General features: G+C 40.0%; 1 protein-coding gene across 5 annotated transcripts in view; it reads left to right on the top strand.

Annotated features, from left to right (window-relative positions):
* Window positions 1-7292, top strand: part of galnt13 (UDP-N-acetyl-alpha-D-galactosamine:polypeptide N-acetylgalactosaminyltransferase 13) — a 43088-nt gene extending 35796 nt beyond the window's left edge. For 3 of the 5 annotated variants that reach the window (XM_036004377.1, XM_031298998.1, XM_036004379.1), the window contains 2 exons: window positions 1000-1208; window positions 6354-6427. In XM_036004377.1, the coding sequence (XP_035860270.1) occupies window positions 1000-1185 (186 nt within the window). In that variant the 3' untranslated portion in view covers window positions 1186-1208; window positions 6354-6427. Of the gene's footprint in view, window positions 1-999; window positions 1209-6353 lie in introns of all 5 variants that reach the window. The other 2 variants (XM_036004376.1, XM_036004378.1) reach the window with 2 other exon arrangements.
* Window positions 7293-16624: the final 9332 nt, after the last annotated feature.

Below are 16624 nucleotides of genomic sequence, written 5' to 3'. Positions count from 1 at the left end.
TGGGTTTAATTATGTTGAACGACAGTCTTTGGCCGATGTGTGAGGCGCCCATATTTGTTTTGTTATTAGGCACTTCCTTATTCGTGAGTGCCAAGTCGGCTATATATCGGAGATTTCCGAGTTTCTCCAGTCGTAATTAAAACTTGGTAGTTGTCATGAATGCTATTTACACTCGGAAACTCTTAATTGAAATAACTCAGATATCACATGAACGCGGCATAAAGCCACAGGTTGTATCAACCAATCAAAAAAGGGAAGCAAATATCAAAACATCTGAGCCAAATTTCACCTCAATTACCATCATCAATAAATGATAAAAACATCCTTAAAATAAGACAAACCATATATGTCAAAATCCATACAATACAAAAATAAATGTAATTTTTATTCGGCAAAAGATTTAATGGGTGATATCAACAAAAAAAAGGTTAAAGGGGGGTAAAGGAGGCTGATCAGACAATAACCACTAACCATAATAACAAAAATTGCTGTGCATTGCCTATCTAATCTTTTATAGTATAAACAAAAAATTAGATTTTACTATTTGTATCTGTATTCTACAAATTTTGAAATACTGTGTGCAATGTTGATGTCTTATTTTAAGGTTATGGTGATCAAATTTGTACGTGGTAATTCAGGTGGAATTTGGCTCAGATGTTTTGATATGTGCTTCCCGTTTCTGATTGGTTGTGACATCCTGTGGGTTTAAAGATTTTTTTTTTTTTTTATACTTTGAATTAGACGCCTGACCCAAGTCCATGATCAAAACGTTATGTCTCTCATAAACTCAGTGTTGACAGTATGCCGGAATTAAGTCCAGGTTTTGAACACCTTAAATAACCGTTTTCCATTTAAATTCACTGTCATTGACAATAATCACCCCATATTAAACTGGAAAAGTTGGCTGTGAAGAACAGATGGATTCATTTAACAATAACCGATTGACTCTCGGACTTACCTTCACCACCATCTGTTCCTTTCAATCCCGGCTCGCCGCAGAAGCACACCTTCCTCCACATCATCACCCAATCGTGTCTGACCATCAACCGTCTGGATGACGGCACCTACGGCCCCACAGTGGAGTACTGTGACAACAGTCCCTTACAGGCCTGGGTCCTCCACAACTACACACGTCTGGACGTCGCAAGACGCGTTTTCTTCAGTCCCACTGATTATTCTCTCTAAGCTGTAGGGTCTGAGGTGAGCAGGTTAGTACAACTTAGGCTGAGAGTAGAAGCTGGTGGTCATTTTAGCTGCTGTTTAATGGTGTAGTTTGTCATTAGCATTTTTAGAAGTAGATTTGTTTGACCTGTTTGGGCTTTATTAGGCACCTACTGTATGTAGCTGATTGTTGTGTTTGTCTGTTTTTTAAGAGGACTTTTTATTTTCTTCTTTTTGTCTGGGAGGGCAGATGAATGCAGAGCTTGTTGTTATAATGTTGATCTTTCAGGTATTAGTCAGAATGTGCATGCAAATTGTTTTAGGAAGCATTAAGTAGCTTTTACCGGTGACCTTTCAGGGGGAACGTATGACGACGGGGGCAGAGGCACATCAAGCAATGACAGATGTCCCATCAAGACGGTTCTGTGTATAAGATGCTATATGCAAGACCTTTAGCCAGTCTTCATGCTAAATTAGATCTCATTTGACATTTATTTTCCAACATAAATATTTTATTTTGAAGTGAAAATCTGCTGGCTGTCCCCTGGACTGCCTGCGTTTGGGGAATGATGCCTGAGATGGAGGGCGTGTTTATTTTTAGCTGATTATCTATGTGTATGGCTGATTGAAATGTGCTTACCATTGTTTACAAGTTCTTTTGAAGTGATCCTTTATTACATATCTGCCTTTCATGTCCCTGGCCTCTCAGGCCACTCTCATATTGGCCTGAAGCAGCTGTGTACACTGTGTGTCATGTACATATTGTAAAACCAATGAATCCCAATTAACAGTGCTTTTCGCCACTCTGCCTTCTTATTTACATACTTTTGTAAGGAACATTTTTTTGGCTCAGCATTTCTGTCCGTTTCAAGGTTGTTTTTTTCCGTCTTTTTCCAGTCTGTCATTTTGTCTGTAGCCTATTCTGTTCTGCTGCGTTATATGGTGTTTGTACCTCAGAGTCCTGCACTGTTGTATTTCTCAAAAAGCTAAAGAGCAATTTCATTGTCGCATGCCACAGTTTTTGTGTGCAAGCAGGGTAAATTGGGTAAGAAGCTCCCAGGGCTGCTGGTGTGTGTCAGAGCTGGGGCAGTAAAGTGACCTGCTGTTAGATGGCCTGATTTGCTGTTCACACTCAGAGGTTCTCGTGGTATAGCCAGGACCAGAGGAGAGCGCGTACACAAGAGCAGGGCACCATTAGGGCAAATGAGACCGTTGCCTGACTCTGCCTTGAGATAAAAGGAATCTGCTGTTTTTGTATTTCACACAAAAGCAGCCCAGCCCTCTGGATAACCAGAGTCAGCACAATATCATGTCAAACAGGTACTCTTGTGCCTTTCAGAAGGTCCACTGTGCTGCTTGGTGACAAAGAGGATAATGTTCCACAACCGGGGCTTACGGTTAGAAATGGTCCTCATTTAATTAGCTGGTCTCAGCTGTGCACACACTCTACGACTTTCTCTGGAGATGCTGGTTGGTTTGCTGGAAGGCTGAGATGGGAGTTTTCTCTGCCCCAAAGGGGGCATGAAATAATTATGAGCAAAGGACAAGACCTCCACATTTCTAGTATTTTCATTAAATGTGGAACAGTTTTTCTACCCTCCGCCATTCTACTCCTCTTCTGTCATCTCTGCCACTAGAGTAGGTTTGGATCTTAGAATAAAAATAAAGCTATTATTCTCATTATTGGCTAAACCAGATTTATATGATTTATAGATTAGATATACCTCCAATTCAGAGAAGCTCCATGTACGAGTACCTTTTAAATGAAGTAATTGCAAATTCTGCAAAGCACTGAGTAAACATATCTGATTTAATTTACCTATTCTTAAAACTAGCTAATTTTTTAATTATCTATTTAACAAAGCAAGAAGATTAAAATGTCTAAAGTGTAGCGCTATCCCTTTTTGTTCTTGTTTTCAGTTTTTTGGCAGGTGTGTAAGGTTTATCGCCACCTGCTCTCTTTGTTCTTGAACTGTTTGAACAAATGTGCCCTGTAGTGTGGTGTGCAATGTGTACTTCAGGAGAGATGTATGTACAGTATGTGTACACTTCTCTGTATCCAGGCAGCGAATGTCAGGCACTTGTGTTTTATAGCTTAAGATCAAACATGACCTGAGCCTGACCTCTGTGTGCTCATTAGTCTGAATATCCTCTGTCAACAGTCTGAGCACAATCTTGTTTTAATATAGAATTATCCCTCAACTGCAAGATAAATCATGCCAATGCTCATATTTGAATGTTGCATGCAGACTGTGGTTTGTAGATATTCGCATGTATTTTTCTGTGCTGTTTAGTTTGAAAATGATTCCCAAGATAACTGGGTGCAGACTGGTAAAACTGAGGTTATCGTTAATTTTGTGATCCTATATCTTGCAAGTTTTTTAATTTTTTTTTTAAATTTTTTTTTTTTACAAAACAAATTATGTGTAATTTACAAACATTACAACACCTAATGGTGTCTTAGCGGCACCTAGCATTTTATTTTTAACATCATTTTCTAAGTTTCTCTCATGCCATTGTTTTCCTATCTGCTTCTCCTCACAAACTAACTTCAGCTTCCCTACTTCTCTTCTACTTCTGTGCATGTGATCATTAGGACGAGAAGAGCAACTCAAGTGAGCAGCAAAATTGCGGAAGCGTGTTACTTCTGAAGGAATGAACATAAATGGTTAATCAAGGCCATTGAGAGTGGGGGGGTGTTATCTCTAGAGCCTTGGTGGCAGATAGCCTCCGATTTCTGTGGTACTTGCTCATGTGGTGCTTGAGTTCAGCTCATCACAACAGGCGTGTTTTCCAGTCTGGACATTTTAAAAGTGCTTGTTCTGTCTTTTCTAGTTTATGTGATAGACAAGCAAACAGACAGAACTTACAGAGGAGAGGGGACAATGTGTGGAGTGGAGCAGGAGATACATTTGGGAGGACGTGGCATACTGCAGAGTAAACTCCAAAAATAACAGGACAGTTTGAGGTCAGAAGCACTGAAATCTAAACCCACCCTTAAATAATCATCTGAGACAGTTAAGCCTATTTATTAACTTTCAATGATATTGCTGAAACAGTTTGAGGATGAATTGATGTCAATCAGCTGAAGATGTTACTAATAACATTAACAATGGCTGAGTTCTATTAAAGTGTCCCAGTAAGCCTGTTTGCCTGTTTATCTTCTTTTAACCTTTCATTTTGATAAAATGACTCATGAGCATTGTATCATTCCTTATGCAAAGGAAAAATGACTGCCCATATTTTCTGTTTTGCTAATAATCACGGATATTAGCATTAAGGTGTAAATTCACAACTGTACACAGGCTGGCTAAAGGCCTCTGGGAGGTGTCACTATATTAAATATAAAGTCTATAGATTGCATAGTATTGAATGAGGTTTAAATTAGTATAGGAACAATAATATTGATGTAGTAATTAATAAGAAGCATTACTTTTGCCACTAATGGTGTTTTTTGGTCACTTTTACCAACTTTTAGGATTCACAGAGAACCATTAGATGTACATGGAAGTCGTTTGAACAAACTACAGGAAAAACAAGAGTTTTTTTTTTTTTGGGAAATATGGGTTAATCACAATGCATAAAAGCACCTGACACTGCAGTTCCCCCCCAGCTCTATTGAGATGTATAGTGCCTTTTATCTCATTGTTTTGTTTTTCTCGCCCGCAACAAAGTTAGTGACTAGCTGGTGAGCATAGTGGAGCATTTAGTGGCTGAAGAGCCAGACATTTTCCTCAGGAGATGGTGGAGACCAAAAACAGAGCTTAAAGGAGAGTGAATATTGAACTTACTATTAACCTGGATGTGTAAATAAGCAACTATTTGCTAACATGATCACCCTATTGACTTAAAAAGGATAATATGTCAGTGTTGTCTTCACAGCTTGTTTCTGCTGCGCCCAAGTGGCCAAAACATCAGTTGTTGCAGGGTTAAGATTAGAACATGTCTGTCATTTCAAGAGTTTAATATTTTAAGCTGCGTGGATATTTGGCCGCCTCCTACTGTAGTGTTCAGTCCCACAACCTGACTGCACCTCTGTGTCCAATGTTCGCCTGCCAATTCCAAACTCCAACATTGAGCCAAAAGCAACAGAAATGACGAGCTGCAGACTGAGGTGTTGATTGTCATTGGTATTGGCACTACTAGCAACCATTTTATAGTCTGGCCATCACCAGACCAAGCTCAATCTTTTAAGATTGAACATTAGTCTGGGGAGTCTGCTCTGTATTTTCTACTGCACAAGAGGCGTGATCAACGGGCATAGTTCAAATGACTCTGTACGCAATTGGATAGTCCTTCAACCAATCAGACCAATGATCCGGGTGACGTAGCAGCGACAGCGGCATCAACGGGTTGCTGCGCTTCGGTGGCCGCTATGTTGAATGTAAACAAAAAGCTGCTTGGTCGCTTCTCTATCGTCATCGTGTTAAACCCGCCAATGGCACGCCAGGTGGATAAGCCAGTTTGTGATTGGTCCCCGCAAAATTGTAACGGAAGCAGGCTAGATAAGCGTACAGGTTTCCTGCCTGAGCTGCAGGGCGAAATCAAATCGCCGGCAGATCGGGCTGGGTTTAACCAGTCTAACCACTTTACATTACAACAACTCATTTAATACATCCCAAATGTCCAAAATATGACTTAATGCAGCTTAAACATAAGCATTAGATGTAAGTTTCAGTCCTTCTGGAGTAGAGAAATTAGTTATTTGTAGTCTCTTTATTGATTTTTTTTTTTAATGCTTCTGGTGCTCAACAGTAGTTCACAAAGAAATCCTTCCTGTAAAGTGGCCGTGAGGACAACAGTCTCCACACCAAGGAGAGCCTCAATCCTCTGAGCAGTCTCAGTGCACATTGTGTTGTATAAGGGGCACGACTCACTTTTTCTTGACTAGAACATCCTGTTCTCTTGATGTGCCAATTGTTTTCCCCTGCTCCAGCTACAGTTACTGAGTGTAACAAGCTCAGGCCATATACTTTGGTCGGAATGTATTTTTGTGAAATGTGGGAAATCAATATTTGGAAGTGTGTCTGTGAAGGTTCATCTTAGTCATCCAGGTGGATTCAACTTTCTCCCGAGAAGAGTTTAAAATATAAGACAAAATATGTTTATAAGTATTTGTGTGTGTTTGTACATCATATACATGTGTATATGTTTACATGTAATTGCCTGTGTTTTCGTCCTCCTCTCTCCAGCGACTCACCCTGCTGCATGTGAACAGCAACCAGTGTTTGGACATGCCGTCTGAGGAGGACAAGATGGTCCCCACCTTGAGAGACTGCAACGGCAGCCGCGCTCAGCAGTGGCTGCTCCGTAACATGACCCTAAGCGTCTGATCCCTCGCCTCATCTCTCTCCCCCACCGCTCTATCCTCCTCCTAACCGGTCCTGGCATCCACACCCTCGCCAGGTGGCTCTTACCACAGCACACCATACGCCTCTTCCTGTAACAGCCTGGCCAGCGAATACAGAGATCCAGGCAGCAGCGGCTTATCTTCCATTATGAAGGGCGTCTCTTTTTACAGCTCACCACAGGTTTGAGAGAAGCTGCACCTGCCATTCGGGCGACACAACAAGCTGTGGCTTTGGGGACCTCGTTGTGTCCGAGCAGGGAGAACGATGTGTGAAGTCTGTGCAAGGACAACATTGAAATCAAAGCACTCGCACTGTGTCAGCCAGCTGCTAGCCGTGCATCCACTGTGCTGCTCAGACTGCCGCTTAGCTGCTGGACAAACCAAACAAATAAACAGAAGAGCATTTATAACAAGAATATTGCAAGGCATGTCTCTGCGATGGTCTGCAATCTAAAAACAAGACTGTTGTCGTGACTGCTGCTCACCCTCTCTCCATATCAGTGTCTCAGTTACATTCAAATAACAGGAAGTGATGCCGTTAATAGAGCCCGACCAATACTGGATCTGTGAAGCCGATACCGATATTTATATTTCAGAGTTAAAACATTTGATATTTGGTTTTAAAGGCAAACTGAAATTTAAATTCTCATCACTTTTGGTGCAAGGAAATGTAAACTATAATGATATTTCAGCTGTTGTGTATATTTTTCCAATATTTAAAAAGAGGATTAAACACTGCAGACATATTTGTAGAAATCGTGTCTAAGCTTGGAGCCTCTTGGTAGAGCTGGGCAATATATCGATATTATATCGATATTGTGATATGAGACTAGATATTGTCTTAGATTTTGGAAATCGTAATGTCGTAATATGGCATAAGTGTTGTCTTTTCCTGGTTTTAAAGGCTGCATTACAGTAAAGTGATGTCATTTTCTGATCTATTTTTTTGCCTTTACCCACTTAGTCATTATATCGACATTACTGATGATTATTTACCAAAAATCTCATTGTGTAAATATTTTGTGAAAGCACCAATAGTCAACACAATATCGTTGCGGTATTTGGTCAAAAAAATTGTGATATTTGATTTTCTTCATATCACCCAGCCCTACCTCTTGGTGGGCGTTTCTAACCCCAGCTGGTGACTGACATTTGAGAGCCGGTGTTGCGGCGTCAACGTCTGTTCTGTGGTGCGCTGCTGACTGAGGAACGTCATTATTGATTTGTTATCTTTTTTACACGCCTTAATGATTTAAGTGGTCTGTAAGACCCATTTTTTTGGTAGTAAGAAACCAAATAAATACAAAATCAAAACAAACACAAAGGATATATACATATACACATACACACACACACACACACACACACACACACACACACACACACACACACACACACACACACACACACTTATCAGTTCTCTCTGATGGACAAACTATGTAATGGACACTCGATTTCTAAAATAACTCAAATGTATCTTTGGCATTTCTGTAACAGTTTCTTGTGAATGATCAGCTGACATATAGGCAGATAATAATATATCTGTAAGTTGATCCGCCAATTTATTGGTCGGGCTCTAGTTGTTAAGGTGGATTTCTTGAGATGTTTGGAAACAAATATTAACCTGAATACTTCAAACCATTATATAAAAAACATTAATAGAGTGCAGCTATAACATCCTCCTGGATTAATCACATAATGTTCCATATTAGTGAAACAGGAATTACAGTATGACAGTGTGAGGCAGCTCTTTGGATCTGTACGGAAGTTTATTTATAACAGGCTTTTTGAAGAAATGAAAGAAGTGTTTACGGGAAAGGAAGAACCAAGTAATTGAAACTCTGTTATTGATTTTAAATGAATGTAGGAGTTTTCCCTAAATGATTGACTGTGTTCAGAAATACTTTAACTGCACTGTGTCATCACGGCTATCTGAGAGCGTCATTACTAAAGTTTCTGCAAGTTTTCAGATTCCTACTACCAATGTCTTTAAAAAGTAATGATGTCTTGGAGCCGGATAGTTACGTGTGCCTTTAGAAAGTTGTTTATTGGTTTTTAGAAAGTTGTTTATTTGGTTCATTGGTTTTTAGAATGTTTTTGGTGTTTAAAAAGAAGAATGTTCTTTTTTTTTCTTCTCATTTTAAGTAAAAAACAAACTGTGTATTGATAATAAGTAACTCAGTCATAGTCATATCTCATGAATATGTCACCGTCATATTGATGCTTGATCAAACATTTTGTTACAGTGAAATCAACATTCAGTATGTCAACACTCACCAATGCAAATGTGACAGGTACTTTTAATTGTTGATCAGGCAACAAATGTTATTGTACATAATGCTGTTAACATGTTTCTATCACCATCATTGTACATACAGAACACATACAGAAATATTTTTCTATGATGCTGTAAAACATGAACACAGAAAAACAATGAATGGCGAAAAGATCATGAGGTTCAGTATTGTAGTGATTTATTTGGAATCGTGGTAATAAAAACCAGTGCTTACCTTGGATTTTGAAATTGCGGTGTGTTTTGCAAATCATCATCGGCCCCATGTAACCAATTCTCAGACCACCTTAAGGACCTCAAGCGAGCTCTACATGAGGGAGAAACTACTGCTGAAATACTATCAAAGCTGCTTGAATACTGAATCCTTGCCAAGTGCCTGCTTGGCATTCAGACTAAAATTCAATCACCTCTTTAATATTACCCATACACATTTATTGTTTTTCATTATCTTAAAGTGCATGGTGTTAAAATAGGAATGTAATACTTCAATGTACTGGTTGCAAAGTGACGTTACCTGTTTGTACATTTTGCCTTTTTTTTGTAGAAAAAAAAAACTTTGACTGAACATAGATTTAGCATTAATTTCAATGTCAAGCAAGCTCATCATACCAATACATCAGTTGTTTAATAAAACTTGTTGTTGAAGCTTTTAAGACTTGTGTGTGGGCTTTTAAGGTGCTAATAGCAGCGTCTTTTCCATAGTGACCATTGAGGACAACAACCGTACAACAGGATGTTAGAAGAACTACATTGTAATGGATGCTACCTTCCTCTTTTGTCCAGTATCTGGAAAGGTGCCTGCCATCGTCAGCTGATGAAGGTATTTCTGACACGGCTCATTATTCTGTACATGTAAGCAACGAAGGCTTGACCTTTCAGGTGGCTCTGGCTTTGTCAAAATCTGAGAGCTGCAAAAAAGAGCTACTGGAGAGGGAGACGGAGAAAAGAGAATATCCTACTTGTAAATATTAAAGCTGGAACTAATGTTTACTTTCATTACAGATTGATTAATGGTTCATTCTATAAAATTGGGAAAACGCCCACCACCATTTCCCCCCAAAAAATTGGATGACATTTTTAAATTGGTTGTTTAGTCCTAGCAAAAGTCCAAAACCCAAATACATTCAGTTCACAGTGATGATATGAGACAGAAAAAACAGCAACAAATCAACAATTCTAAGAACATGGAACCAGCTAATGTCTGTGGCATTTTTATTTGGAAAATAAGTAATTGATCCAACTTGTGAAATAATTATCTCGCTGGTCTAATTGATTAATAAAGGAATACTTTGACATTTTGAGAAACACACCTTGAGAATCAGGTGAAAATATACCACTGTCTTCATGCTAAATGTGAAGCTACAAGAAACTTTATCATAATTTTAACACTCTAATATACAATTTTATTATTATTATTATTATTATTATTATATGATATATAGGTCATTTGGTTTATGGTAGACCTAAATATTAATAAATGCAGAAAAGCAGTTTGCAGTCTATAGAACAGCTGGAAAAGTATCCCTTTTTTGATAACTCATACTGCATATATTGTTTCTATTTATTTCTTTCACTTAAAAAAATAAATAATAAATCCATATTTGTAAACCTCTCCAAAGTAGGCATGGCAGAGGTAATAATAGTTGTTGTGGAGCTGACAACACATCAGGGCCTCACCACACCCTAGGCAGGGGCTCTGTGAGCACCGACTGTGGTTTCAGACAGTCTCACTTCTGTAGGAAGCCAGACTCAGACTGGTTAACTGGGCCTGTGAGGATAAGATAGTGGGTCTGTGGCTGGGCCAGGGGAGTCCATTAACGGGTGAGATGCTTTAAAATAACAGCCCTAATGGAGGCCTTATCTGGGGCTCACTGTGGCTCTAAGCTAGTACGTGATCAGAGCTTCTCACTATGGAGGCTGTACAGTTCTACAGGACTATATAAAGCATGGGCTCATTTAAGCTCAGTAAAATTATAACTGTGGCTATGTCTTAAACCTTTAAACACATACCCCGGGTCTTCAGAGACTAAGAACATGCTGTATAATTCAACTCATTTTATTCAGTTAAGCCCTAGAGTTATTCCTCAAACTATTTGTTTTAATAATTTCCTAGTGTTTCTGTTGTTTTTCTCATAAACATTCATAAGGTCTTTAGAGACCCGAGGTATGTATGAGAATAATACTTTTTTTTTCACCTTGTGCAGGTTTTGGAATTGCAAGTAATGTTTTTTTTCCTGATTAGCCTCATTCTGTATCACTGGTTCTACAAATAAATGCATACAAAAGGCTATAGAATTGCTTCATGTCACAGCAACCTATGGTGGAAGAAGTACTCTAAATCTTCACTTCAGTAAAAGTACCAATACAATGATTAAAAAAAAAAAAGTTTCAAGGGGAAATCGCCCTTTGGTGGAACTGCAGCAAAGCAACTCTCTGTGCTATCAGACAGAAATACTGAAAATGAAGATAATCAGAAAGTAGCTGATGATGAGACTTATATTTTCTGTGCCAAGAGATCAGTCAGATCATTTGAATTGGGGTATGTGTATGACAATGCTATGCCTCAGATGCCGTTAGCAAATTGGACCACTGCAGGCATACAGAACAGCCATGTTGTAGTGACAACAAGACGATAATTTGTGTTTGGTAAGTACAAGTCATTTAGTAGTAACAGTAGCCTATGGGTAACAGCATAAATATGTACATACACAGAATGTATCTATAAATGATTGGAAAACAACAAGACAAAAGCAAAACACCCATGCACTTAAGGGTAAATTCAGGCAATTCGAAAACACCCTGTTCATGATGCTCTTATCCAGGGCAACTTTCATGGACACTGTAGCAGGAATTAAACCTCCCTTCTGTATGTGATTGTCTCTCTAACCTGTTTCCATTAGACCATCATGACAACATGACTCTCAACTTCAAATACAATGCTATTTCTGTCCCATTTCTCCAAGTGTCTCCGATCTGCCTGTCTCTCCCTTGCTCAACATATGGGGTTCCATCAACTAAGTGAATCCAATAATAGGTAGAGGCAGACTAGGGGGAGAGATAGGGGGATAATCAACCCTCTGGATGTGCCTTTTCTTCCCACTCGAGACCAGAGAAATCCTGCACTTAATTGTTAAGGGGACCTGAAGTTTCAGAGCGCCTGCATTGAAAAGCAGCTTTAATTAGACATGATTTAAACCCCTCTTCCCCCAACACACACACACACACACACACACACACACACAGAGTAATGTACAGTACCTGCATGTTTTTAAAAGTGCCGAGCCAGCCTAGGGATTAAACTGAGAAAATGTCTGTCGTATGCTTGCAATCTCTTGAGTAATTTTTATTGATTCGCAGGGAGGAAGTGGCTCTATCAAGCTTCTCCTATGTGATAATCTTCTTTTAGCGATGAAAGCAGTGATTAGGAGGAGGGGCCCTGCTGCTTAAAGCAGTAATTGTGTAGTAATCAATCATCAATCTCCAGGAGCTGTTCCACAAAACACTCCTGTTCGGATGCTATTTTTGACCACAGTGACAACTAACAAGGTCTTCGCTTCAGCTGTGGAAAGAAAAACCAGCAGACTACACCAGCACAATATTCATTTGGCATTTTTTTCATTCGCTTTTTTGTACCTATATAATTCTTCATCTGACATGACTGTGTGTGGCTGTATCAATGTCATTATCAGATGCTATTTTGCCTCCAGCGAGGGTTCAGTTTGTGGTTAAATGCTGCTGCTTCTTTCACAGTCGCTCATGAAGAGCTGTAATGTCCTTTGATTACCACAAGATGCTGACAATCTCATGTGCCCCTTGGAGGCTTCATATTTTTACCCAATTGCTGTACCCCCATGGAATCACTGGTTTAGAGATGCTGCTCTGCTCATCCACCACATGGCTTCACATTACACGCCACGCATGGAGGAGAGCCTGTTAGTGCTTCAGCATCAAGTGAGCATCATGTCAAAACCTAATATTTGTGGGGAGAAAATCATAGTGCATGTATTTCATGAGAAGAAGATTGTTGGTTTAAAATTCAAAAAATCTATATTGTAGCGGCAAAATCAGATTACAGAGAAGATTTAGGGAGGAAGTCGTAAATTTGTGGCGGGGGAAATAGAAGGACAAATCCATCAAAGACAACATCAAAGTTGAGGCGGTTTTCTCTGCTCTGCCTCTGATTGTTGTATAAAGGAAGATGGAAAATTACAGAAGATTGTCTGAAGTGATTGGCTGATCTTCTCGGAGGATGACCTCAAGTGCTAGCCGAGCTGATTTGGAGAGGAGGACAAATGCATCTTGTGTCCTACATTGTTCTGATTAGATTAATAAATCAATCCCATCTCCACCCGCCCCTCAGGTTTTGCCCGGGCTATTTTTATGAAATGGGTTACAGAGGATCATCAACGTGTTTCTGATCATTGACTAATGGAAGTTTGACTTGCACTAGTGCAAGAAGAGCCAAACACATACAGTGCACTGCTCAATGGTAGTGATGGAAGATGATGTTCCGTTGCGGGGAAAAGGCAGTCGTTTTCTGGGGATGATGCTAAAAAAACCTTTTTTGCTTTGTAGAAACAAAATGTGCAGCTCCTTAACATTCAGCCGCTATTAGATAAGAACTTATCTGCATATATTTTAATTTAGTGCACAGTGTTATACTTCAGCTGCCTCCTGGGGTGTGACAAGAACAAGCCCGGACCTTAACCTCATTCTTGTATTTAGCTGTCAGTGACAAGGCCTGTGTTGAGCAGAATTAGAAAAGTGTTTCTGGAAAACAGTGGTTGGCGTATTTTCTAGACATAGTTATGCTTGAGCTCTCTACAGCAAGGATTAACAAAGCCAAATCATCGACTATAGACCTATGGAAAAACACAGCAGCACAAATATCAGACCTAATGACCTCAGCGCCACAAGAACTAGAGGAGAGTGACTACGCAAGGTGTGATTTCTGTTTGTTTATTTGTTTTGTTTTCCTCGAGACCGCAGAGGGTGGAGGGTGGGAGATAATATATATATATATATATATATATATAATTTTTTTTTTTTTTTTAAAGGAGCACAAAACCACAGTCGGCTACATTAAAGAACAGCTTGTTTATTGCTAAGGCCACAGGGTCAAAATTAAAAGATTTATTAAAAATGTAATAATAATAACTTATAACAACTTATTTCACCAGTAAATTCCTGTTAAACGACAAAAACAACCACTGGATGGGAAAAGGGTAGCCTAGAAATCTAGATGCACCCTAGCGGCAGCAAATTTAATTTGCAGCCAGGGGGGTCTAGGCACTCTCCATTGGCTTGCGAGCTGGAAAAACCAAACTCTGGTCAGGCCAATCACATCGTTTACAGAGTCGGTGGGCGGGCTTATGGCTGCTGCTGCTGCTGCTGCTGCTGCTGCTGCTGCTGGGAACAGCGGTCTTCTGGAAGACTTGGAGTTAAGCTTTTCTTTGAGAAAAGAACAAAGAACGGCACAGAAATCATTCTTAAGAAAGGAAGATGTGTTCGGAGTTTTGCTGACCGGATACGGCAAAAGTTTAATCTTCAACTGCCTTCGCTACCTTCTTCATTGCTCTGTCTGGTTGTAGCGCTATTCTATTGCGTGCAGAGGGAATTTGAAAGACAACCGTTTATCCCGCCCCTCGGATTGAGCCCTGTCAATGGAGAGTTCCCAGACCCAACATCTTGATGTGGGTCTGGCTTGTCAGGCTAGGAAAATGGTATTTTACAATAACTTCGAATGCAGCATGAGGCTGGCGAGGCGAGTTTCAAGTGAACGCACCGTCTGTGTTGTTTTTCAGACAACAGGCAGCTACAGACTGTTGTAAGTCCCGGTGTTGGAATCCTCTACAGTGAAATACAGACAAACTTTTACACCGTTTAGCTGTCAACATTTTAACCGTGTTTAATCCAGCTGCTAGCTAACGGTAGGCTAACGTTAACTGCTGTCAAGTGTAGTGTTAACTAGCGTGACATGCAGCGATGTTTCAGTTGCCTCTAATGTCCGTTTCGGAGCATCAGAGAGAAGCGCAGGCATTTAAGTGGCACCGAAATGAGGCACCGAAATCCGCGTTGCTATTCGGTCCGGTAGATAACGGTCATTAAGGCACCGGTACCGTATTAGCACTGGGTCTTGGTACACAACCCTAGTCATGAATATTTCAGGTTATAGAGAAATACTTTGATTTGAAGTTTTCAGGGGCTTTAAAACTAAAGGACACTAGATAGTAGCACAGACAGATTGTGTCATCACACAACACACTGTATCCTGAAGTTAATTGCTTTTTCTGTACTGTAATGAGTATATCTGTGAAATACAGCAATTAAAATGTCTAGCTGGTGCTGGCTGGCTGGCTGTTATACAGTCCTAACTAATAGCCTTATTTTTGTTCTGCAAATATGTGAATAGCCTTTTCTTCCTAATGAGGGCCAGAATGCATAGTGGATGACCTGTGTCCCCCTGCACTCATTATAAAAGTCCTGCAGAAGCTTTAGCTAATGTTCACCTGGCAATTATGACAGCCTTGTGACTGATGGGGAAATCTTTTCCTGTCTGTCCCCCTCAAGTGGACCGAACCACAGAGCCTCGCAGACAACACTTGGAGGCACATCAACGTTGCTCTGTGCTGCCATGCAATTGCTCATTTGGAAACGGTTATGTCAGGCCTTTCGTGCTGTTAGAAGTTACCATTTAGACAGTAGGGCACACTGGGTTCAGCCTGGACATGGAATATCATGTGGTAAACCACAGGGAGCTGCAGGATAATAGCAGAGGTAGTTTTTGCCTGGAACCAGACTGAATTGACAGCATATTGATCCCTCTGACAATGGATCCAAAATGGTTAAAAAAAATAAAATCAACAAGCTGCTGTAGACATTTACTCTAGGATATTTTGGCAAATAAAAGATGATGAACAGATGCTGCATGACATGACATGACCGCAGAGTGTAAAAAAAGGATCTATGTTTCATATTCACATGAGTTGTGTAATGCTGTAGTGGGTGACTAACAATTGGAGGGCTTACTCTTTTATTTATCCACTGATATTTCCTCTTTTTGGGGTGAAAATATTCAACATTGAGCCCCAAACTGCTTTGTTGCTGATACACTTCCAGCAAAAACTGATTACCATGTGAATTTCAAAGCTGCAGTCATCAGTGACTTCTTGCTAAAGTGGTTATTGTGCTTTTTAACATGGAGTAATATTGCTGATTTAGTACAACACCCAACATCACAATTTATCGAGTTGAGAAGGAAAGACTGTGTGTGAGAGAGGTGCTAGTATGTTGTTCTTCATCGTGCCTCATGTGTGTTCGAGAGACAGTGTGTAAAGCCAGGGTAACTATGGTGTGGGTGTATTCCTCTGTGGCCATGATCTCGGTAATAGATGAGTGAATTCTGAGCAGTGCATCCTGGTTGCAGCTCTTTGTCCCCCCTGAGATCTCCTACAGTTTGCTGTGAGTGTCAACTTGTTACTCTGTTAAGATCTCTGGTGTATGGCATCGCTGGATAAAGTGGGTGCAGTCACCCATAGGATGGAAGCGGGGTCATCCGTGGCTGTTAGCACAGGTGACCCAGAATAACAACAGGTAAACATGGTTCATTGGTAAATGTCCACTACACATGGAAGGACTTTTCTTAAAACTGCATTGGAGAGTAAATTAGGTATACAATAGGATATTTGTTAAGCATTACGAAAGCAGGGTGCTTCATGGGAGTGTCTTTGCAACATAGAGATAAAGATGTAAAATACTGTTTTTATTCTTCCCATGTTTATGTTCATATTAACCGATTTGGTTACGTTGCAAAGAGACAG

This window comes from Sander lucioperca, chromosome 8, assembly GCF_008315115.2.
Source record: "Sander lucioperca isolate FBNREF2018 chromosome 8, SLUC_FBN_1.2, whole genome shotgun sequence".
NCBI classification, from domain to species: Eukaryota; Metazoa; Chordata; class Actinopteri; order Perciformes; family Percidae; genus Sander; species Sander lucioperca.
The sequence above is the reverse complement of the archived record's forward strand: the minus strand, read 5'-3'. Positions and strand labels throughout refer to the sequence as shown.